The sequence below is a fragment of the Podarcis cretensis genome, assembly GCF_951804945.1.
Source record: "Podarcis cretensis genome assembly, chromosome: 9".
Taxonomy (NCBI): Eukaryota; Metazoa; Chordata; class Lepidosauria; order Squamata; family Lacertidae; genus Podarcis; species Podarcis cretensis.
This window is the reverse complement of record NC_137178.1, coordinates 26,650,803-26,674,942: the sequence shown is the minus strand read 5'-3', so window position 1 is coordinate 26,674,942 and position 24,140 is coordinate 26,650,803. Positions and strand designations below refer to the sequence as shown.

The following is a 24,140-nucleotide window of genomic DNA, read 5'->3' as shown; positions in this document are numbered from 1 at the left end:
CGGGATGCACGTTCGCAACCCGCAGCGTTCACAACCTGCGTCTGTGCACATGCGGGTTGCGATTTGGTGCTTCTGCGCATGCGCAAAGTGCGGTTTAGCACTTCTGTGCATGCATGACCGCTGAAACCTGGAAGTAACCCGTTCCGGTACTTTTGGGTTTTGGCGGTCCATAACCTGAAAAAACACAACCTGAAGCAGCTGTAACCTGAGGTATGACTATATTAACACAAGCATTTTCTGATGCATAGCTCAATCCATCTGTTACTTCCCATCCCTGTGCAGAATCTGGCTAGGTATTTTCATGCTGTTTTGTGGATGCATTATGTTCACTGCCTAGACTCCTTATTTATCATGTGGGATCTAAGCCTACAAACAAGCACATAAGTGCCTGGACTGATCAAATTGTCATGCTGGTTTGAGCGATACCTTCCCAGAGTTTCCTCTTGGTGCAGAAAGTGTATCCAAAAAGCGTTCCTTTGTCTGCCTTTCTTTGCTACGCTCAGGTAGCCCCCAATATATACAGCAGTTTCCTGTGCAGTCCACAGCCCAGATTTCTTGGAGAATTTCAAAAGGAGGGCGGCTGGAAAAGAAGACAGATGAACTGACAACTTCTTCAGCAAAGGGTTGTTCCGTACCAGTAGCCAGGAATGAAACAGCAGAGTTAAACTGTTCTCTTGCTAGGATCAATGTCCTTTTCCCAGACTGAGTCACAGAGAAATGACATTTCGCTCACACCCATAGGAAGTTGCATTCATTGCTGCAGTGTGTACTATTACAGTCAGCTTCATTTATAAACAGAAGGTGGGAAAGGCAAGGCAGGATGAATTGCTTTCAGAAGGGCTGCGAAGTGGGAAGGCATTCCTCACAAATATGTCACCGAGTAACAGAACCGACAGAACAAAAAGGAATGCATTTTTTAAAAATTGTTAGCAGGGAATGTGAAATTACAACAAAAGCATTCAAATGATCCAAAACAATCAAGGAAATGGAGTGACTCCTCTGTGAGGAAGTGTTACGGTTTTGGACTTTTTAGTTTAGAGAAAAGACTTTTAAAGGCGACATGATTAGAAGTTTATAAAGTTATGCTTGGCACGGACAAAGTGGATAGAGAGAAGCCTTTCTCCCATGTAATACTAGAACTTGTGGACGCCTACCAAAGCTGAATGTTGGAAGATTCAGGAGAGATAAAAGAAAGTCACACAGTGCATGGCCACCAACCTGGATGGCTTAAAAAGAGGATTGAGAAAATTCATGGAAGAGAAGGCTCTGAATGGCTGCTAGCCATGCTGGCTGTGTTCCGTCTCCACAGTCGGGGGCAGTAATGGTTCTGAAGACCAGTTGCTGGAAGCCACAGAAGGGGAGAATGCATTTGTGCTTGGATCCTACTTATGAATTTCCCCCCAGTCATCTGGTTGGCCACTGTGAGAATAGCATGCTGGACTAGATGGGCTATTGGCCTGACCCACCAGACTCTCCTTATGTTCTTAATCGGTATAAAATAAAAATACTTTCCCCCACATATAGCATAGCAGATAGAACAGAATACAGTGGTGCCCCGCAAGACGAATGCCTCGCAAGACGAAAAACTCGCTAGATGAAAGGGTTTTCCGTTTTTCGAGGTGCTTCGCAAGATGAATTTACCTATGGGCTTGCTTTGCAAGACGAAAACGTCTTGCGGGTTTGCTTCCTTTTTCTTAAAGCCGTTAATACCCGGGGAATCCGCGCTCCGCAAGACGAAAAAATCGCAAGACGAAGCAACTCGCGGAACAAATTAATTTCGTCTTGCGAGGCACCACTGTAACAGAATCACAGAGTTGGAAAAGGGACCCAAGGGCCATCTAGTCCAACCCCCTGCAATGCATGAATCTCGTTGCTTTGAGAATTTGGAGGCCAGCATTCAAATCCCATCTCAGTCATTAACTCACTGACAATCACTTCACATCATATACAGGTAAGTACACAATACCAGGATCTGTTCTTGGCATAAAGCTTGCCAAAGGCTGATCAGAAACAAATAATTTTCTTTCTTGGTCTTGAGTACTTTGCACAGGCAGTGTCAGTCAGGCTAACCCAGGGGTGGATAACTGCAGCCCTCGAGATACTCAAACTCCCTGACCATTTCCATGCTGGTTGGGGCTGAAGGGAGCTGGAGTCCATTGGCATCTTAGCATATTAACATAGCAAGGCTAAAAGGGACTTTCACCAGGGTATGTGCAAATGATTTGAATCCTGTCTTTCTGTTGTGACACGTGAGGTGGGGGGGCACCTGCATAGATTACCGCTGGGGGAGGCAAGTGTGCTGTTGTGCAGCTCACGCATGAATCCAGACACCTGAGGGCTTGTGGCATGTAAACTACATTGGTACCTTGGGTTAAGTACTTAATTCGTTCCGGAGGTCCGTTCTTAACCTGAAACTGTTCTTAACCTGAAGGACCACTTTAGCTAATGGGGCCTCCGCTGCTGCTGTGCCACCGGAGCACGATTTCCATTCTCATCCTGAAGCAAAGTTCTTAATCCGAGGTACTATTTCTGGGTTAGCGGAGTCTGTAACCTGAAGCATATTTAACACGAGGTACCACTGTAGAATGAAAATCTTTCCCTCCCTGAGAGCAGCACAAAATGCTTGGGATTAAATAATTATAAAGGTGTGTTTCGGAACCCTCTACTTACAGTGCGCTTTACCGAAGAAGTTTGGCTTGAAGAGCCCTGTATTCTTCATTCTTTCCATTAGCCAGGCATGGTCTACACCAGACAAAAGCCTGCCATAGTCATCGTCACTGAGAATGCGAGCTTGTAGGGTTTCTGCTTTGGCCCTCTCCAAAAAGACAAAAGAGCTGCCGCTAGAGTTCAAAAATGAAGGACTCCCCGATTCAGAAAAACTGCTGGAAAAGTGGGCTGCTTTGTACCATGAATTTAGAGAGGAGCTTGAACTGTGACTGCTGCTCAACATGTTCCTTAGCTTTTCACCGTCATCTTCTTCCGTTGTAGCACAGTCACTGGACTGGTTGACTAATGGCTGGTTCTTTGTCCCCAAAGGAGAATTTGTGGCCCCAGAGCTGTGATGTGGTTGATCTCTTGCTATGCAGACGTCACTAAGACGACCTGCTGACTTCTTTCCACATTCACTAGCAAATTCACAGTCTTCTGTTGTCTCTGCTTGCGGGTCAATTTCAGATACTCCAGTGGAGCTTTCTGGAGGCACTGCAGAGTTCGATTTATTAATCCAATTTTGAACAAAGCAGTCACGTTCCGGTTTGGGCATGCTACTATTGATGGAGGCAGGTGTCCTCCTGGCATCAGGCAGGTGTGAATTCATCTGTGCATCTTCAGTAGTGTCCACAGTTTCTCCTTCTGGGTCAACAAATGGCCAACCATGTCTAGATATTGATTCTATTATATTTTCTGTGCTTCCTTTCCCAATGCTGCACAGATTATGGTTAGAAATGGCATTGGAGTCCTTGCTCCTGGAATCCATTAATGAAGATGGAATAATGGGATCTTGTTCAGAAGTGGGACTCAAAAGATTATTACTATTTTGGGGGTTGGTGCTACTGGTTTCTCGGGGTGCCTGCTTCAAAGCATTCTCTGCTCCCTCTACGTGCTCCTTTCTGAGATTTGGGTATGATTCTGTTACTCTGTGAGACCTGCCTATATTATTCTGATTGGGATGCGTTAAGGAGCCACAACAGTCATTCTGAGGCTCTTGAAGAGAGAGCTGATTAGTTCTGGAAAACAGTACACATGGATCTGGCTTTTGGCAGTTCTTTTCAGCATCTTCGGTCAAAGCTGCAGAACATTCTTGCTCCTTACCTCCAGTAGCCTTTTGTTTCTGTACCTTATCTTGGGGCAGTTCATTTTCATTGCAGTCCATCTCCTCCCAACTAGTAAAGGAACTTGATTTGGAGAATTTGCTCCAAGATCTCAGTGAACTGGAACTTTCACTCCTGTTATGAGAATTACTTGAAATACCACCAGTGTGTTTTTCTGAAGGAATGCACTCTACCTCTTCATCAAGGGCAGTGGCATGGAATAATTTCTGTCGCATCTGCTCCTTAAAACCCTCACAATTTTTCCTTCCTTTTTGTGAAAGCGAGATCTTTGCAGAGTCTTTCCCATGATGTGATCTTTCTTCAGTGGTACACATGGTGTCCATATTTTTGGTTTCCGTTTTCAAAGCTGTTATACAGGCTCCTGTTTGGCTTCCTGATTTCATCTTGTAGCTGTGGCAAACACTTCCATAAACTTCACAGACCGCTGCATGATGCTGGGAATACATTTCAAGGACTTTCTCAAAGCTCAGTTCACCGTTCACAATTGACTTTTCAACACCAGTTTTGTAGCTATCTGGAATGTAGGACTTGGCATCTGAGTTACAGAAATCCTGCACATTTAAGTGCTCTTTAACTAACATGACAAGGCACATGATATCCTTGGCAAGCTGTTCTTTGTCCTGCTCTTCAGTATGCGGTAAATGACTATAAGCATACAGCTTCTGTAAGGCTTCCTGGCACAACTTATTCACTTGACTAAGTCTCTCGCTCTCACCGTAGAGCCTCTGGTGCACTTTTGTAAGGCAGAAAGCTGCCTTGATAAAACTGTGGAGCTCCTGTTTGCTGGTGACTGGTTCTTTGTCCTTCTTACTAAGGAGACCAATTTCAAAGGACTCCTTTGCTTCGGACAAATAAAACTTCTGCTTTGCGGAAGGGCATTTGCTTGAATAGCTGTAAGACAGCAAGCACATTCCACGGATATTCTGTAAAAACAAGTACAGCTGAAATGAACAGGATCTTACAGATTTGTGCATCAAATTTAGACTCAGATCCTATAAAGAATCCTCAAATTTGAATTTACACCACTACAAAGGTTTTGAGAATATAGCTTTTTTCAAATGATTTTCAAGTACTTGTTTTTTCTTTGTTTGATCAATTATGCTTGAGTTAAACTTGTTACACACCGAAGGAACACTGAGCAGGTTTGTTCTGAGATATCTAGCAAAAAAATCCATGCTAGAATTGTGCATTTGCTAATGGGATTTTCAGTATAAAACTTTGCAAAGCCTATTAATCTCAGGGAATGATTTGTCTATGGTGTTCAGTGGGATTGAGGTGGGTTGGGGAGCAGGAAGAAGCTATATTCTCAAAACCTTTGGAACTTAATCCACAGATAAGTGGGGTATGAAGTATACTTCTTTTGCCAAACTCTTTCCTGAAGATACCCCCCTCCTTCCCAAAGAATCAAAAGATAGATTGTATAACTAGCAGCCTTTACCTTCCAGTTCCACTCTCGTTATTATCCAATAAGTTTTCAGTTAAATCAATGGGACATTAAAGGAGTATGAATGATAGGTGACAGTAAATGGTTTGTAGTAAGCAACTGCTCCAAATGAACAGGTTTAACAGCATAAAAGCCAGATGGCATTTCACTTGCACCACAACTTTTCATCTGCATTGCATCTGAATGCACATCCTGATTTTACATGCACACAGCAACATATTGCAGTAGTAGATGGCAGTGAATAATTTTCAGCACAGGGAAGAAATAAAAATATTGGATATCACACTTACGACTGCTGTGAGCACAAACAGTGGTGTGAACTGGCTGAAGGCCGCTGCTAACTTGCATGCTTCAGCAGCTGAAAGTAAACGGTGGTCAAACTCTTTCAGAAGATTCTGTTGAAATGGCAGGAAGGAAATGTAAGTTTAGGCAGATTGCTGTCCGTTCATCTCTGTGTAGATAGGTGAGTATATGTAAGGTAAAAAGGTAAAGGACCCCTGGATGGTTCACTCCAGTCAAAGGCAACTATGGGGTTAAGGTGCTTATCTCGATTGCAGGCCGAGGGAGCCAGTGTTTGTCCACAGACAGCTTTCCAGATCATGTGGCCAGCATAACTAAACTGCTTCTGGCGCAACGGAACACCATGATGGAAACCAGAGCACATGGAAACGCCATTTACATTCCTGCCTACTTGCACTGGCATACTTTCAAACTGCTAGATTGGAAGAAGCTGGGACAGAGTAACAGGAGCTCACCCCGTCATGGGGATTCAAACAGTCAATCTTCTGATCGGCAAGCCCAAGAGGCTCAGTGGTTTAGAACACAGTGTAGACAGATGCCAAGGTTTAGCAACGTCTAATTATGGCCTTATGTTTGAGGGCTGGAGTACATGACATATTCTGTGCTTCCTCTCTCCATAATTTTATGAGAGAACAAACAACAAATGGCTCAGCACTTGGCAATTACTTTTGCCAGGGAGAGGCAATGAAGAGTAACTGTAGCTTAGTGCAGAAGGGCAAAACTTCAGTCTCCAGTTTGAAAAAAGAGGATCACATAGGAGATGGGAAAGACTCTCCCTGAGATCTTAGACAGCTGATGCCAATCAGAGTATACAGTACTGGTATGGATGGACAAATAATATTCTTCAGAGTAATCTGTTTCTATTGTGGAATAGTGAGCTTCAGGTATCACACAGAATCTCCCTAGTCAGGGATGCTGAACAAAGCACACACAATTTTCAGCAAGCTAAACAAATACAGGAATAGTTACCAGGTGAAACTGATAGTTGTCTTTAAACCGGTTGTAATCGCTTTCACTCATCGATACAAAAATGTCAGCCAAGATACCCAATGATGTAGCAATTCCCTGCAGGAGACAAACACAAAGACAAATTGGCGTTTCACTGCTTCCATGGCAGATTACTTCTCTAGAACACAAGAATCCATTCCATAAAGTACTAGAAGCTAAAACACACAGGGTGTTTCCAAATGGGATTGGGACTCCTCATGCATGCAGCACCAACACATCCCTAGCCATTTAATCCAGATTCGCTCTTTCCATAGAAAATCTGGTAAATTCAAAACAACAACAATAACAGACTTGCTGCCAACAACCCACTTGCAATAATGAATCCCTGTCTGGAAGCACCCAAAATCTCAGGCTGTTTTTACATCGTTCAACTTCTTAATGGAAAAAAGGACAGTCTACTTTTCCACTGCTTGTGAAGGACTTGGGTCTGTTTGAAACAGCAAGGACCGCTCTTCTTCACCAGCAGATCCCTCTGTGAAGGACTACCCTTTCTGTTGTTCCTCAGTTCCTGCTAAAAGGTTTGGAACAAGCTGCTTGTCTAGATTGTCTGGAGGAGTAGAACAAATACTGTTAATAGCAGAAAATACTCATTTTTAAAAAGAAAATAGTACATACATTACCTTTTTATCTGGCTGGGGAAGTGTGAAATAACCTAAAATTGAGGCCCAAATCAGCTCTGCTGCTTCATACCACATCCCTGAAACATACACACAAAAATGAATGCTCAGTTATTGTTGTAGTTTTGTTTTGTTTTGTTTTTAAAAAAGAAGTACCGGTAATATTTTATCAACTTATTTAATGCACTTGTACTTAGTAGGGATGGGGGAGAAGTTTGCCAAACATGAACTGAACCATAGCTATCATTCAAAAGTTACACTTGTCCAAATTTTGTGTTGCAGTTTTCCAACCCCAATATGTGTACATTCGGGGAAAGTGTACATAAGCATTTACTGGTGAAAATAATATACAAAGTACATTAGAAAAAAAATGGTTTGCAAAATTGTGTATGATACAAATTTTCAAAAGGGCTTTTTAATAATAATAATAATAATAATAATAATAATAATAAACCAAACAAGTGCAGAAATGTGAATTTAAGATTGGAAAAATTGGAAACTGAAATTGACAAAAGCACCCATTCCTTACAACTTAATGGAAATAGGATATTGGACTAGGTGGGCCAGTAGCTTAATCCAGCAGGCTCTTATGAGCCTGATCATCACATAATTTCACCACTCCATGCCCTTATTTTTTATCCTCTGCAACCCAACATCTTGCAAAGAAGAAGGAGGAGGAGAAATTTTTAAGTCTTAATTTGGGAAGCAAAATTAATATGCAAATAAGCAATTTGAAGCAATTATAGGCATAGAATTTGGGTCACATTAGGTTTTTCTTTTTTGCCAATACATTTTGCTAGGCATACAGCTGATTTGTTTTTAGGAAATGAGGAATATTTCGCAGCTAGAAAGAACACAATTATGAGAAATGACTCCTGCACTATCCTCAGAGAACTGAACGGGAACTGAAAAAGATCAGCTGAAACCATAGAATGTGAGATTGCTTCATGAATCCTACCCAGCTTTTGCAGAATCTGTCCTCTAATCTGTACACAGACAGACTGAACTAGGATCCTGTCACTTTTTTTTGAGTACTTCCACACACCTGAGAAACAAAATGAAAAGAGCAGTTGAACACACTACAGTGTTTGGGAACATGAAGAGGCAGAAAGGTGAGGTAAATATATATCCAAAACCTTTACAAATTAAGAAAAAAAAAAAGAAAGAAGCTGTCTGGGACAGGAACACATTAGTCTGGCAGTGGCTCTGCTAGCAAGGCGGCATTTTTTTGTCTGTGTGTGTGGGGGGGAACATTTATAAATAATAACTCACGAAGCCACAAATTATAGATACCTGTTGCTCCATTGTCATTAATAAGACTGCAAAGGATATATTCAGCCTTTAACAGTTTACCTAGAAAGAAGAGGAAAAACAAAGCTATATTGAGGCAAATATTTCAATCTCGGAGTTGAGATAGGAAAGGGTAAATCTGGTAAATCTGGTCTTTTAGCATTTTTTTTTTTTTAAAAAAAATGTCATTTCTCTTCCTCAGTTTATCCCCTTAAAAGGTAAAGGTACCCCTGCCCGTACGGGCCAGTCTTGACAGACTCTGGGGTTGTGCGCCCATCTCACTTAAGAGGCCAGGGGCCAGCGCTGTCCGGAGACACTTCCGGGTCACGTGGCCAGCGTGACATCGCTGCTCTGGCAAGCCAGAGCCGCACACGGAAACGCCGTTTACCTTCCCGCTGGTAAGCGGTCCCTATTTATCTACTTGCACCCGGAGGTGCTTTCGAACTGGTAGGTTGGCAGGCGCTGGGACCGAGCAGCGGGAGCGCACCCCGCCGCAGGGATTCGATGGTAAATCTGGTCTTTTAGCATTTTTTTTTTTTAAAAAAATGTCATTTCTCTTCCTCAGTTTATCCCCTTAGTTTAGAACAAAGGCAGGACCAGCCTCACAGGACAAATCTGACAGGTGGGTGGGGGCTATCCATTTGCTAGGCACTTGACATCATAATGAGACAAGGATGCTGCTAAAATGAAGGCTTTTTCCTCTGTTTCAGCAGAGGATTCCATCCAATTGTGACCCAGTCATAGACCCTGATCCACTGCTTGAAGATGAATTATATAAGGGCCATTCACGTGTTACATTCAACAAGTGCACAATCTCTGTAAGCAACAGTTGATGCACACTATCTACACTCTTATCATTATTCACGCCACGTTCGACAAGCGTAGTGTCTGTGTTTCTGTGTGCACAATAGCTGAGCTGTATGAATCAACATGTGTAAACTCTTTCACAAAAACACTTGTACATGTGTAGTGGTAGCTTGTACCTGTGTTTAGTGTAAAGTGAACAGGCCTACAGATGCTCAAAGCTACCCCAAAATGAGAGCTCACCGAGGTAGTTTAGTTATTTATATCTGCCTAGACTCACCCACATTGCGGTCCAACTATGTCACTCTGATTCACCCTGGACTTTAGGAGTAAACAGCATGCCAATACTTCTTTAAGACATGTATTTGCAAGACTTGGCATCAGACTCAGCCTTTCTCCCAGATGTTTTTAGACTACAACCCCCCAACATCTCTCATCATTGGCCGTGCTGGCTAAGGTTGAGTGGGGTTGTAGTAAAGAAAATGTACGGGAACCCAGTGTTGGGGGAAGTGACATCATATAGCAGAGCTCAGAAATAAGGACAATTATATTTGACGTACATACTATTCCTGAGATGTAGTGATTGAAATCAGATGATCATTTCATTATATGTAAGCTATTTCCTTCTAAAACTGTATTCATCATCAGCTTAGCTTTGGCTTTTCCTTCCTAAAAAAAAACTAGGAATATGTATTTTAAAACAGGCCAATGCCATTCATGATCTTTCTGTACTACCAAAAGAGGAACGAAGAAAAAACAACAACCCTCAATTTTACATGAGTAGGTTAACTGCATTATTTGCACCAAGTGGCCATAGTGCATGTATATGTGCGCGCGCACACACACACACACAGAAAATACCAGATCTTTAATCATCTTTTTGAAGGCTTTTGCTCAGAAGTACAGCAATTCACAGACCCCCGTTTGAAACAGCAGGGCAGATTTGTTAGGAGACAAAAGCTCCAATTAGTATTTTCCACACCCTTTCACAATTTTCTCTGCTGCTTCTTTCTCTCAGAGACCCCTTTATGCCAGACACTTTGTGCAGGCCAGAAGAGGTGGGAGGGAGATGGAGTGGGGGTGGGGGGTGGGATGGGGTAAATGGAGAGTAGATGGCAGGCAGGAGCAGGGTGTCAGTTTAAAATGATGGCTTAGGATCATAGGAATGTCATCTCCAGAATGGGACAAAGTATCCTCTTGAAAGTCAAGCAGCTCCTAATTGGGACTCAGCCGAGAAAACGGAGATGGTGGTTGGAGGCGGGGGGGAGCGCAATGAGTGTTTCATTACCTGAATTTACAGAGACGCGAGCTTGGCGAATCACCAGCTGAGGGGCAATTGGTGTTGTAGGTTGGAGCTCGTGCAGCCTTTTGGCAATCCGAAGAAGCTGGCTGGAGCCATCAACCCAATATAAGAACCGGTCAATCAGGAACACAATAGCAGCTGCTGTCACATAGTCCCTGCTGGTAATGGAGGCTTTCAGACAAACCTGAAAAGAACACCAAATGCATGTGATGGTGAGGAGCAACCAGCTCTCAAATTGGAACCGTTTCTAGGGGACTGTCCATAAAGTATGTAAATCATCAGGCAGAGGGATGGGGTAGAAATGTCTGTTGACTTGATTAGCTGAGAAATGTGCACACCCACTTTCAGCTACAGAAAACTGCAGGGCAAAGGAGGGATTGGGGGTGGGATATTGCTTCAAACATAGAAAATTGTCAGAGGCATGGAAGGGAAGTTCAAAAAAGCTTTAAAAAGTGTGGCATACTTTACAATGCTCTACCCTGTGATAAACCCAACAACATTTTTTTGTACTCTCTTTCTCCTCCTGCCCACCGCAGCCCAGTTTCTAAAATAAAGAGCCAGGGCTCAGGCATTCATCAAACGATGACACTGAAAGACCAAGTCATGGAACCCACACAAGGTTGGATTCAGGCTCACACTATACTTAGTTACCAGTGAAATCACTGTGTGGGTGTGTGCAATGCTCCCAATCTTAGATAGGATATTCTGATTATCAAAAAAATTTACTTTAATTTTAACCACCGCTTTCGATTCATTTTCATCCCAACCTTCTTCCAAGGATTTCAGAGTGTTTCATCTCATTTTAACCTCACAACCAACAGCTTAGACCCATCAAGCTCACCCAATAATTAGATCCTTGGCATTCCTGATTTGTGTCCAACATGTTACCCACTATATGACACTGTATCTTGTAACCTTATTTAAAAAAGGAAGAGGAAGGTAAGACACTCCTAAAAAGTAGACCAGTGTTCTGTTTTCAAGAAATGACCTACATATAGCATTAAAATTAGCTTAAATGGGAATTGGGGGTGTGTGCTATTAAAAACCATTGCCTTCTGATTCTCAAGGGAAATGAAGACTTTTGTGGTGTCAATCAAGTTCTAAACATCAACAAGTTGCATTAATATAGCAGTAAAGGCTACCAGATCAAACGCTCCTTTGTACATCATAAAGGAGCAACTAGGTCAGCAGTCCAATGTTTTCTCTTTGCAGGTGACCTTTAATGATTTTTTTAAAAATAGCATTAACTCCCTTGGTATCCCTCTCAGAGGCTGATCCTTCTCCCTGGCATGGAGAATCAGCCGCACTTATGAAGGAACGTGCTGTTAGGAGAGAAGAAAGGCCAGCAGGCTAACTCTGCGGCAGTATACAGAGCCTTCATGGGTGCTCAAGAATCCCTGCGGTCATTGTGACATCTGCCCAAATGCCCAACTTGCACCTTGGGAGAATGGCGTGTGAGCGAAAGTGCATCTCAGCTTTCCTCTCCTCAGCTGGGGAAAGATGAGAAGAAAACTCCTGCCTGTTGGAGTCTCAAGTTTGATTTGGTAACACCTTCCTTGGGATCAAATAGGAAAGGTTAATCTGATGAAGGGAAATTTTACTTGGACTAAAATATACCAGTACTGTGGCTGCAGTATGAGAATATTACCTTGACATGGAGCTCAGAGGTCACTCTGATAGACACATGAAACCAGACCCACTATCCAAATATTTATTTTCTGTGCGTACTGCTAGTGTCCACTGCTGGAGAAGGCATTTGTTTCTTAGTGACTCATTGGGAAAAGTCAGTTACCTGACTCAAATTCTCTAGTGCTTTTGCTGCTTAATTGGTAAAAAGAGAGTAATGCAGCTATAATTTAAGCCTGCCTGGAAGCCAGTGTAGCAGTAAGGAATGTACTCCATCAGTGTAAGGAATAATCCTTGCACAACTGAAGTTCCCTTTCTCCTCCCCTGTGTTCTGCCAAACTGTTCAGGGGTTTTTCCCTATGACAAGCTCCCTCAGTGAAGATAGGATCTTCCATGCACAGGGACTAGTAAATTAGAACACACTACTACTACTACTACTACTACTACTACTAAAGAAATAGTATCTTCATCTCACTTAAGACAGAAAACTCACATTTCCCCCCATTTGCGTCCATGTATAAAGCCAAATTAACGTGTCCATGCAGCAACCATAAATACACAATATCCCTGTATCCTGTTTCATTTGCAATTATGCATCCATGTGGATAGTGTCATAATACAGTTTAGTCACTAGGTAGCGCTGGACTTAGTTGTTATCTGTGTGGAATCAGTATCTTTCTGTGCCTGTTCTTGCTTGGGAGAGACAACTTCCTCACCTGTTTACAGTAGCAACCTGTGTTGTTCCCCTGGCTTCTTGACACTGTCAAGTGTCACTGTCAGTTACCGAGAGGGAGATGGTGAAGGACAAGGCTCAGCACAGTATGGGTGCAATGATGGAGCCAATTTGACATTTTCTTCGCTGCCTTTCTGCTCCCCATCTTGGTAACTGGCAGTGACATGCAGCATTGGGAAGCCAGGTAATCAATGCTGATGACTACTGCAAACAAGACAGGTAAGCAGTGCTGTGCTGCCCTCTCAGATGCTCCTTCCCAGTTGGGCAATAGGGGCAGTACAGGATTCCTATTGGTGTACCGACCTCCCTGCTGCACCAAGGATTCCCTGCCCAAGCTGCTTCAGGTTGTGGCGGATGTCCTCCTGGAGATACCTAGTTTGGTTGTCCTAGGGGATTTTAACATCCATGCCGACACGACCTTACAAGGGGCCGCTCGGGACTTCGTGGAAAGCATGGCCTCCATGGGGCTGTCCCTGAATAAGTCTGGCCCAACTCATAGCCATGGGCATGCCTTAGACCTGGTGTTCACCTCTATGGATGTTGGTGATCTGACACTAAGTAAAAGCGAAACCAAAGAAGTGACATGGTCAGATCACTTCCTGGTGCAACTGGACTTCTCCGCGACCCTTCCCCTCTGCAGGGAGGTGGGACCGATTCAGATGGTCCGCCCCCGCCACTTAATGGATCCAAATGGTTTCCAGAGAGTGGTAGGGGATGTTTTATCCCATGTTGATGGCCTTTCAGCTGATTCCCTGGTGGCCCGCTGGAATGTGGAGTTAACCAGGGCTATTGACTGTTTGGCTCCAAAGCGCCCTCTCCGATTGCATGGAGCCTGGAGATCCCCGTGGTTTTCCACGGATCTGAGGGCAATGAAACAATCGTTGAGATGGCTAGAGCGCCGGTGGCGGATAACCCATTCTGAATCTGACCGGACACGGGTTAGAGCTCAATATTGAGCCTACCAAGTGGCGATAGAGACGGCGAAGAAGACTTTCTTCACCGCCTCTATTGCATCTGTGGAAAACAGCAGCAGGAGACTCTTTCAGGTGGTTCGCAATTTAGCGGAACCACCTGCTCCATCAGGGCCCAGTATGGGCCACATGATCTCCTGCAATGACTTTGCAAAGTTTTTTACAGGTAAAGTCGCTCAGATTTGAGAAGAGGTAGACTCCATCGTGGGAGCAGGGCCGGGGCGGGAGAGTGCTAGAGTCCTGTCTAGTCAAGTTGTGTGGGATCAATTCCAATCTGTTACCCCCGAGGATGTGGACAGGCTGCTTGGACGAGTGAAACTCAACCACTTGTCTCCTTGATCCTTGCACATCCTGGCTTATAAAAGCTAGCCGGGAAGGACTGGGCGATGTGCTTCGTGGGGTGGTGAATGCTTCCCTCCGTGAGGGAGCCTTCCCAGACCCGCTGAAAGAGGCGGTTATTAAACCGCTTCTTAAAAAACCATCTTTAGATGCGGCCACGATGGCCAACTATCGCCCAGTCTCAAATCTTCCATTCTTGGGCAAGGTGATTGAGCGAGTGGTTGCTGAACAACTCCAGGCACGCCTGGAAGAAGCGGACCATTTGGATCACTTCCAGTCGGGATTCAGGCCTCATCATGGGACTGAAACTGCCTTGGTCGCACTGGTTGATGATCTCCAGCGGGCTAGGGACAAAGGTGAGAGCTGTTTCCTAGTTCTGCTGGATCTCTCAGCGGTGTTTGATACCATCAACCATAACATCCTTTTGGACCGTCTTGAGGGGCTGGGAGCTGGGGGCACTGTCATACAGTGGTTCCGCTCCTTCCTCCTGGGCGTGTTCAGAAAGTGGTGGTGGGGGATGAGTGTTCAGACCCCTGGGCTCTCACTTGTGGGGTGCCTCAGGGTTCTGTCCTCTCCTCCATGCTTTTCAACATCTACATGAAGCCGCTGGGAGAGATCATCAGGGGATTTGGGCTGGGTGTTCATCAGTATGCGGATGATACCCAGCTCTACCTCTCTTTCAAATCAGAACCAGTGAAGGCAGTGAAGGTTCTGTGTGAGTGGCTGGAGGTTGGATGGCGGCTAACAGATTGAGGTTGAATCCTGACAAGACAGAAGTACTGTTTTTGGGGACAGGAGGCGGGCAGGTGTGGAGGATTCCCTGGTCCTGAATGGGGTAACTGTGCCCCTGAAGGACCAGGTGCGCAGCCTGGGAGTCATTTTGGACTCACAGCTGTCCATGGAGGCACAGGTCAAATCTGTGTCCAGGGCAGCTGTTTACCAGCTCCATCTGGTACGCAGGCTGAGACCCTATCTGCCTGCGGACTGCCTCGCCAGAGTGGTGCATGCTCTGGTTATCTCCCGCTTGGATTACTGCAATGCGCTCTACGGGGGCTACCTTTGAAGGTGACCCGGAAACTACAACTAATCCAGAATGCGGCAGCTAGACTGGTGACTGGGAGCGGCCGCAGAGACCACATAACACCGGTCTTGAAAGACCTACATTGGCTCCCAGTACGTTACCGAGCACAATTCAAAGTGTTGGTGCTGACCTTTTAAAGCCCTAAACGGCCTTGGTCCAGTATATCTGAAGGAGCGTCTCCACCCCCATCATTCTACCTGGACACTGAGGTCCAGCACCAAGGGCCTTCTGGCGGTTCCCTCACTGCGAGAAGCCATGTTACAGGGAACCAGGCAGAGGGCCTTCTCAGTAGTGGCACCTTCCCTGTGGAACACCCTCCCACCAGATGTCAAAGAGAACAACAACTACCAGGCTTTTAGAAGACATCTGAAGGCAGCCCTGTTTAGGGAAGCTTTTAATGTTTGATGTATTTTAGTATTCTTTTGGAAGCCGCCCAGAGTGGCTGGGGAAGCCCAGCCAGATGGGCGGGGTATAAATAATAAATTATTATTATTATTATATTGTCCTCTAACTATCCATGGCAGTATTCACTCTTGCCATGTAAAGTGTGAATCAGCCTTCAGACCAGCAATGATCTAGCATTACCAGGCAGAGCAAGGAGCTGTCCATTGAGAACTTTCAACCAACAGTGCTGAAGGCTAGGCAACACTTCTAAAGATGTTGCAACGTTAAATACTGAATTCTTGTATAAAAAAACTGGGAGAATCTAAAGTATTCAATTCCCAATTCCTGGCTTTGATGCCCAAGCAACACCTACTTTTGGCCAGTAATGTCTACCATTAACATATCATTTTTACAAACGGGTTGTGCATTTGTAAAAACGATGTAACATGAAATACATAATGTGAAATCAGCTTCATCTGGCCTTGATTTTTGACAGTGTGTATTTTGTTTTGTAATAAATGAAAGAACTTTCAAATCTTACTCTGCCTTAAATTGCATAAGCAGGGGAAACTCCTCTCAACACCAAAGATGATAAAAACAAACAAGCTAATACCAAAGAGAAAGAACTGGGAAGCAATACTCATTGTCAATTTGTAATTTACACCTGGTACTATGAACATCAAAAGGGTACTTTGCCTTCAGGCCCATCAAAACAAGGACCTCCACTGGCAACTTTCTATAAAGTCCCCGGGGAAACCAGCATCACACACTGGGAGACATTGTTCAAAGAATTTGGAGGTAGCTCCAGCCATGTGATGAACTAATCACATGTAAAAATCAACTTCTGGCAACTAATTGCTTGATCTTTACTTTGGGTAAGCAGGTAGATCATCACATACAAGGCATACAGGTATCTGAATCATTGCTTAACATGCTGGGTTCCTGTGTATTAGCGTGGTTTTGGCTAAGGACTATAGTACTATTTGGAAGTTACAGGAAGAGTCAGGTAAACTTGATAATGGTATAAGCTGCCTTTTATCTTGTCGGATAAATAGACCGTCTTGCTCACTAGTGTGCTGACATGCTAGTGTGGTTTGCCTAGCATGAAGTTTTGCTACCGGAAAACCTTTAAATTGAAGATTTCAGGGACTGAATGTAGCACCCTCTCCATCCAAATCACAGGCCTGGTGGCAGAGCAACAGCTCACATTCCCTCCCGCCCCCAGAAGAGAGACTCTCATGAATGACTCAATAAATGTGAGGACATTTGTTGTGACAATCACCTCCAAGATTAGGGATAGGTCGGTGATGTTAGCCTGTCAGAGAAAAATATTTACACCCTGTGGCTTGTTTCAAATCATAGACTATGAATCTTGAAGAAACTGGAATAGCCATAGTGTGAACAACTTGAACAGGAATGCCTGATATTTGTTTACCTCACAAGACCAGTTGTGAACAAGTATTCACGGGCTGACTTATGCTTCAAAAACTGGTGGAAATATATTTATTTATTTGCAAGGAGGCATGCTTTTGCAAAGAATGACACTTGAAAGGGATTCCCATTTCTTTGTGTGCATGTGCCTCTTGACAATGGAGGGATCCCTGTCTTTAAGCACCTGAAAACGAACACTGCCAGCGACACATTTTTCTCAATGCTCCGGAGTCTACCGTATATTTAAGCACTGAGCCATTGCCTAATGCATTTTTTTCTTTCTGCTTCTTCTCCTCCTTCCCTTAAGAGATTGGAACACAAAAGCATGAGAGAGGGTGACCTACCAAACAAAAGAGCCTTTGAGTTCCTCGGAAAAGTAGACTTGGAGGAGGATGGAAGGAATCCAAGTGGCCCTATTATTTCCACTTGCACTAATTAGACATTTTTCTGTCAGCTATTGAGCACCGCTGAGAGGCCAAACTCACTGAATTCATTTCTAAAGTGTTTACAGAAGTTTGCATCTGTTTGTGTCTCTTCAGGAGGAAAATAAGCACTTCAATAGCATTGTGAAAAATCTAAACCAAGTATCCTATTCTGGAGGGCCGGGCAGCTGCATAATTTAACTCTCCGCTCAATGCCGAAACCTCTTGCGTCCCTCTCCAAAACCAAATGGACACAAAATGAGGAAAAGTCAAGACAGGGTGAGAATATCAGCTGCTTTTTCTTTCCCCGAAGATGGCGTGCTGTGTTAACACACCAATACATTTTGCTCGGTGTCAATTGTTTGAAGTTATAACGCTGTTCTCGTCCCCTCTGAGAAATCATACCTGACTTTCTCCTTGGCTCCCAAGACACACAACAGTTCCTAGTCCACAAAAATGCTGCCATATTAATGGAAAATGTAGACCAAAACCTCCTTCCCATAAAAGCATAGAATGAAAGTAGGTCAAGTTCTGTGACAGCAATTCCAGGGTAAAAAGACTTCACACAAAAAGACTTCACACATAAAGGCTAGAAGAGGCAACAGACATTCCCCTCCTAATATACACATATGATGGATACAGAGCAGGAGCAGACAGTGTGGTAGGATGTCATGCACACCTTACCTCTGATTTGTTGTTGCTTACTAGAAGGGAAGTGGGGAAAGAGGACAGACAGTGGTGTAGTTGGTGTGGTGCAAACACACTGTCAGGAGCACTGGAGAGGCTTTGCCAGTGTGTTTGCACTGCGTCCACCTTGCCCCTCCCAGTAAGCAGCAGTGAAGCAACCAACTGGAGCTGTTACTGCTTGTGGGTCCAGACATTGATGTCTTCTGTCCTATTATAGTCTCTGGTCAATCAGTTTTGCAGGTCTAAGACCCTGCAAAACATGTTTGAAATGTTGTTAAGATGCCAACATTTCTGAGAGGGATTGCATATCAGAACCATGCTGCCAGAATCACCTCCCTTCAGCAGAACAATGAAAAGCTTTCCTCTCCTCTTTTTCTGGCAATGTCCTGTAGAAGCATGATGTGACTGAAAGTGCGTTATTATCCTGGTTCTTCAGAAGTATACTTTCTCTGTCTCCATATGTAAGTCAAACAAGACAGAATGGCTGCCATGCCTGAGGTGCACATGCAAAGCTATACTGAGAAAAGAGCACTTATTTAATTTGAGAAAAGATGATCTCGTAACTCTTGCTGTCTTATATCAAAATGAAGAATGTATAAAATTACCTTCAAGTGGCAGATGAGACACAGCGGAAGTTTCTGCGTAATTTGTATTTTGAACTGCCACGAATGGCTCACACAATTCATAATGCGCTGACTGATTCACTTCCAGATTTCTCCCATCACAGGTTAACATCTGCAATATCCCTTGCCTTTCTGGATAACAGACATCACCTTGGCCACAGGTCCATCCCACCTATTACAGTTGTTTGCCTTTAGATTTGATATAATGTGTATCTAACCATATACCACAGAAGCTCACAATTTTTTTGCTAATTTATGTTTCTGAGGGACAGGAAAAAGTCTATTTCTGACCTTGCCCAACCTCAGTTTCTTTGCAGTCCCACTGAAATGTCATCCTGTCTTTCTGCACCTTACATAAAAGCTTTTGATCAGATGTGCACTGTTGCATCTGCAGCTCCTGAACATATTTTTTTTTTAAAAAAAACAGCAACAACCCATCAAGCCTACAATCCCAGGAGGAAGACACTTCATGGACAAAAAATAAAAATAAAAAATTATGGCGACACAGAGATATAACCAAAATATAAAAGAAAGAAAAGGGTTCTGATTTGGAAATTGTGATTAAGGGATTTCTGTATCCATGCCAAGAGAGAGAAATAAATGTGCACTTTGCCTGAACATCTGTTTCTAGGATGTGTAATTGAGTTTAGGGGCACAAAAGGAACTTCATGGCTGGGAAGCTGAGTCAGGTGGAGATGGAATTAGATTTGCAGAAGATTTCTATACACCAATTATAGGGGTTCAGGGTGGAAATGCAAAACAGCCTTTACTGAAGGGCCTTTGCGAAAATGCCCTGAGTGGATGGGTGTGCTGTTTTCATGGTTTCTCGCATTAGTGGCCTGGTTCCTCCCAGCAAAACACCTTAATGTTTGGGTCTCAGCCTTAGGTTCAATGCCAGGATACCTTGTTTTTGCCGACAACTGCAGCTGCTCCCAGGAAGGGAGAAAACACTCTCTCCCAGAGCCATCTGGCACTGAGGTACGGGACAAAATGTGAATATACGAAATTGCTTGTGCAGAATAAATTAGGAAGATAGAAGCAGATGAGGGTGGAGGAATTTTCAATGAGCAAGAATTAAATCATCAATAATTGAGCCTAGAGGTTTTTTGGTTTGTTGGTTTGCTAAGACTAGGAATGAATGGCATTGCTAACTCATCCAGGTACAGGGCACTTGGGATGTATTAAATGGATGCAGCAAATGGGGTAGAAACCTCTGCAATATTTTTGAGTCCACCTACACAGGAAAAGAGAGAATGTAAAGCAAGCAGTACAAGCCCCCACTGAGCATGTAGTCTAGAGATAAGTGTGCCTTGCTTGCTTCATAGTTTGTGAAAACTAGGAGAATAATGAGAAGCACTGCATTATAGAATTGGCAGAGTATGCCATTATTATGTTTTTATCCTGCTCTTCCTCCAGAGCTCAGGGTGGTGCGTGTGCATCCCCTTTTATCATCACAGCAACTTTATAGGGTAGGCTAGGCTGAAAAAAATAAGTAATTGGCCATGGTCATCTATTAAGTTTTCACTGTGCACAAATTTGAAGCAAGGACTCACTGATCATAGTCCAACACTCCAGCCACTACATTTCTCCTGGGGCATTTTCCAGCTAAGTCATAGAAGTGAATTTTTATTCAGTGCTCGTATCTGCTGTCATTTCAGGTATAGGCAACTTGAGGCTGTTTGAGCTAACCATCACTTTAAAAGCGTTTAAACCAGTTAAAATAAACAATGAAGAATTGTTAGATTTACCCATTAACAGCCGGCAAAGCTATGCTTTCTAACACAACTCTCTGAAAACAGCCATATTAAAAAAGGCGGTTGGAAAAAGAGGGTTTTTAAAAACCCACAACACGAAAGCAGCAGACACCTCCCTGGGAAGTTAGTTGCCAGAAAGATGGGTAACTGTATTTTCTGTTTGCAAACAGGCAGAGGAAAGGGTCCAGTTTAGGGTCCTTAAGGTTACATTTAAAGATACAGTACAGTGATTGCTATTATCACAGAATCATAGAATTGTAGAGTTGGAAGGGACCCCAAGAGTCATCTAGTTAAATCTAGTCCAATTCCAGTGCAGGAATCTCAACTGAAACATCCATGACATATCACAGGCCTAGGAAACAAATTAAAATCATGCTCATTGAATATGACTTGAGCAAATAGACAGTTATGGGGGGGAGGGATCTCAGGCTTTACTATCAAAGATGCCCTGGGGGTCACAAAGATACACCACAGTAGATCACTTTGCAGGATATGATCTGCTCAAGCAAAAGAGTGCTACTACATGCAGTACCTTACAAGGTTGCTTATTGGGTTGAAACACCTAGTGATATTAAATTCTCGAGAATATTCTCAGTTAATGAGAATATTAGAGAATTTTCATTTAAAATAGGAGAATATTCATTTTAATGCATTGAAAATGATATAATTAGTTAATATACATGTTTATTCATGGGTAAACTTGTTCAGAAGGCAACCAAAAACTGTACAGATACTTTTATTCAATGGGGCGATGCAGTGAATTCACATTCTTTGATACAAGTAAATTCAGTAATAGGCTATCTTGTGCTTCTAACAGCTCTAACGGTAATATACTTCAGTATGTCAGTCTCTGGTAAATGGCATGTTGTACCATTGAATGGCACTGCGAAAACCAGTTATCAGCACTAAATAAAAATATAGAAACGTCAACTGCTCAACTGTTTAAATCAAGGCCACCTCACATGCTGTTACACATAATTGTATAGGCCTGGTATTTTAAGTGTATAAAGCATTGAAGCTACTTTCTGTAAAAAAATATATCACACTATATGGCCAAGAGTATAGAATTGCTATGAATAAGGTCACACCAAAACAGAATAAAAAGGCTATTACATATTGTTGAAATACATACGAATTCAAATGTTCATCAAATTAAATGAATAACACACACACACACACACACACACACACACACACACACAGGTTTTCTGTAGCTCACATTTCAGAACTGGATAAAAAAAATCATTATTCATTCGTAAAACTGGTTCTTACATTAGAATTTACAGTTTGTGGAGAATATTCTCTGGATAATTTTCTAGCAGAGAATATTCTCACCTCACATCACTAGAGACACCACACACACACACTTGCGAAACAGATAGTCGACACTGACAGTGTCAACAGCCAGAGTCCTCCATAGAGGTGGTGGTGGGGAACAGGTGATGAGGGGAAGGGAAAAAGCCTAGCAGGAGAACTTTGCATGCAGAAGGTCCCAAGTTCAATCCCTGGCATCTCCAGGTAGGGCTGGAAAGATCAACACTCTGAAGAACTGCTGCCAATCAGTGTAGACTATACAGAGGTAGATGGACCAATAGTCAGACCTGGCATAAGGCAGAATCCTGTGCTCCAATGTACACCAAGGGCAGTGCCAACCATTTGTTCAAAAACCAGATCCTCACAAGGGCTGGAGTCAGAATGTGTTTTTTTACAGTCTGCAGATGTATGAGAAGGTCAGGCATCTAGGGAAAACCATAATAGACACTCGTACGGGCAAGAGCACATTTATTAAAAGCAGATGAGATATCTCCAGCTGTTCATTTCAAATCAACATATAATTATTTATCACCTCTGCTGCTTTCCCGCTTGCCCATTCTGTCTTCCAGTTTTCTTATGCTTACTTTGAGCACAGCTTGTGCTGGGAAATAGCTGGAAATGTCCTGTTTGGAATCCCAGTGGAAGCTGAAGTGTTTTCGACCCTCATTTTCCTTGGCTCAGCCAGGAAGGAGAAAGAGATACAGGTTTTTGTTTTTAAACGTTCACTGTTTGTTGGAAGAAGAGCTGAGATGATTTGCAATTGGAGGGGTAACTGCTTATCCCTTGATTTAAAAAAAATGGGGACAGAAGAAGGACCAGATGCCTTTTGGAAGCCCACAAGTGGAAAAAGCCGCAATCTTCTACTGATGTTCCCCAGGAACTGGTATTCAGAGGCATGTTGCTTCTGATACTGGGGTAACATTTAGTCATCATGCCTAGTAGGCATTGGTAGCCTTATCTTCCATGTGTTTGTTGGAAGGGAGTTATTGGTTTGTTTTTGTTCTTGTACTTGTTTTTATTATGTATTTTGTGTTCATATTTTGTATTTTTACATTCAGGACTGCCCTGTGATCTTTGGGTGAAGGGCAGCATACAAATCCAATCCAATCCAATCAATCATCAATCAAAATCAATCAAATCCTCTTTTTAAAGCCACCCAAGTTGGCATCAATCCCTACCTCCAGCCTCAGCAAATCCCATCCTATGCAGATTTAGTTTTCCCACCTCACATGAAAAGTTTCAATTTGTTTTTCTTATTTTAACTTTTTGAAAGTTTTATTACTGCTAATTTTTCTTATTGTTTTTTAAAAATGCAAACCACTTGGAGAGATTATTTTTTTTAAATTATCAAGAGGTGTATAATTTTTATGAAACAACAGTTTTGGTTTAGCAAGACTTTGGCAAATCACCTCTGTGTGATATCTGCTGCCCTTGAATGCGTTTTTTTACAACACACACACAAATCTGTTGCTGCTTTCAGTTTTGTCACAGTTTTTAATTGTTTGCACTATTTTTAATTTAGACCTAAGAAGTGAAACAGCAGGACAAAAGCAAAAAATAAGAATAAAAACTCAAAAAACCCACATAAATCGATATCCCCAAAAATGTAACACCTGAAAGAACCCTAAGGTAGTCCTTTGAATAGACAGGTGACAATTCACCAGAATTGCTTTCTTTTAGTTCCACAGAAATTATTCATGAAGATTCATGCATAACATTAACAGTCAAGATCTTTCTTTTATCAAACTCCTATTCTGGAATTCCACAATGAAAATCACTGTCAAGAGGGAAAACATTTTAGGATGCACGTTTTACATTGATGTGTTAATTAGTGAGGGTGGTTGTCAACTAAGCTGCTCAGAGAAATCCCATTGAAATGAATGACTTTGCCTAAGTTGGCCCAATTAAATTCAATGGGTCTACTCCGAGTAAAACAGTTGACTACCACCCTGAGTTTCTCATTAAATTTAGCAGATATGGGATTTCCTCCATGCCCCTCCCAACTCACCCCCATTGCCCCCATGTCTTTTATGAGCATTCCTCTCTTCTGGTTGTTTTGTACAATAGGATTCTGCAGCCCATGCAAAGCTGAACTGTTTAAAAGGATGATGTAAGCAGCAATGGTTGTTTTGCATACTCAACAGAGCAATGGTCTGCAAACAAAGCATCGCTACTAACA

The 24,140-nt window shown here is 42.9% G+C and overlaps 1 protein-coding gene across 7 annotated transcripts in view; it reads right to left on the bottom strand.

The window, feature by feature from the left end:
* ALPK1 (alpha kinase 1) overlaps nt 1-24,140 on the bottom strand; it is a 60,240-nt gene that overhangs the window by 3,448 nt on the left and 32,652 nt on the right. For 6 of the 7 annotated variants that reach the window (XM_079990194.1, XM_079990192.1, XM_079990193.1 and 3 more), the window contains 8 exons: nt 10,582-10,780; nt 8,493-8,552; nt 8,158-8,244; nt 7,203-7,279; nt 6,544-6,639; nt 5,565-5,669; nt 2,671-4,753; nt 427-580 (listed from right to left, as the gene is read on the bottom strand). In XM_079990194.1, coding sequence (XP_079846320.1) covers nt 427-580; nt 2,671-4,753; nt 5,565-5,669; nt 6,544-6,639; nt 7,203-7,279; nt 8,158-8,244; nt 8,493-8,552; nt 10,582-10,780 — 2,861 coding nt within the window. The remainder of the gene's footprint in view (nt 1-426; nt 581-2,670; nt 4,754-5,564; nt 5,670-6,543; nt 6,640-7,202; nt 7,280-8,157; nt 8,245-8,492; nt 8,553-10,581; nt 10,781-24,140) is intronic. The other variant, XR_013842304.1, reaches the window with a different exon arrangement.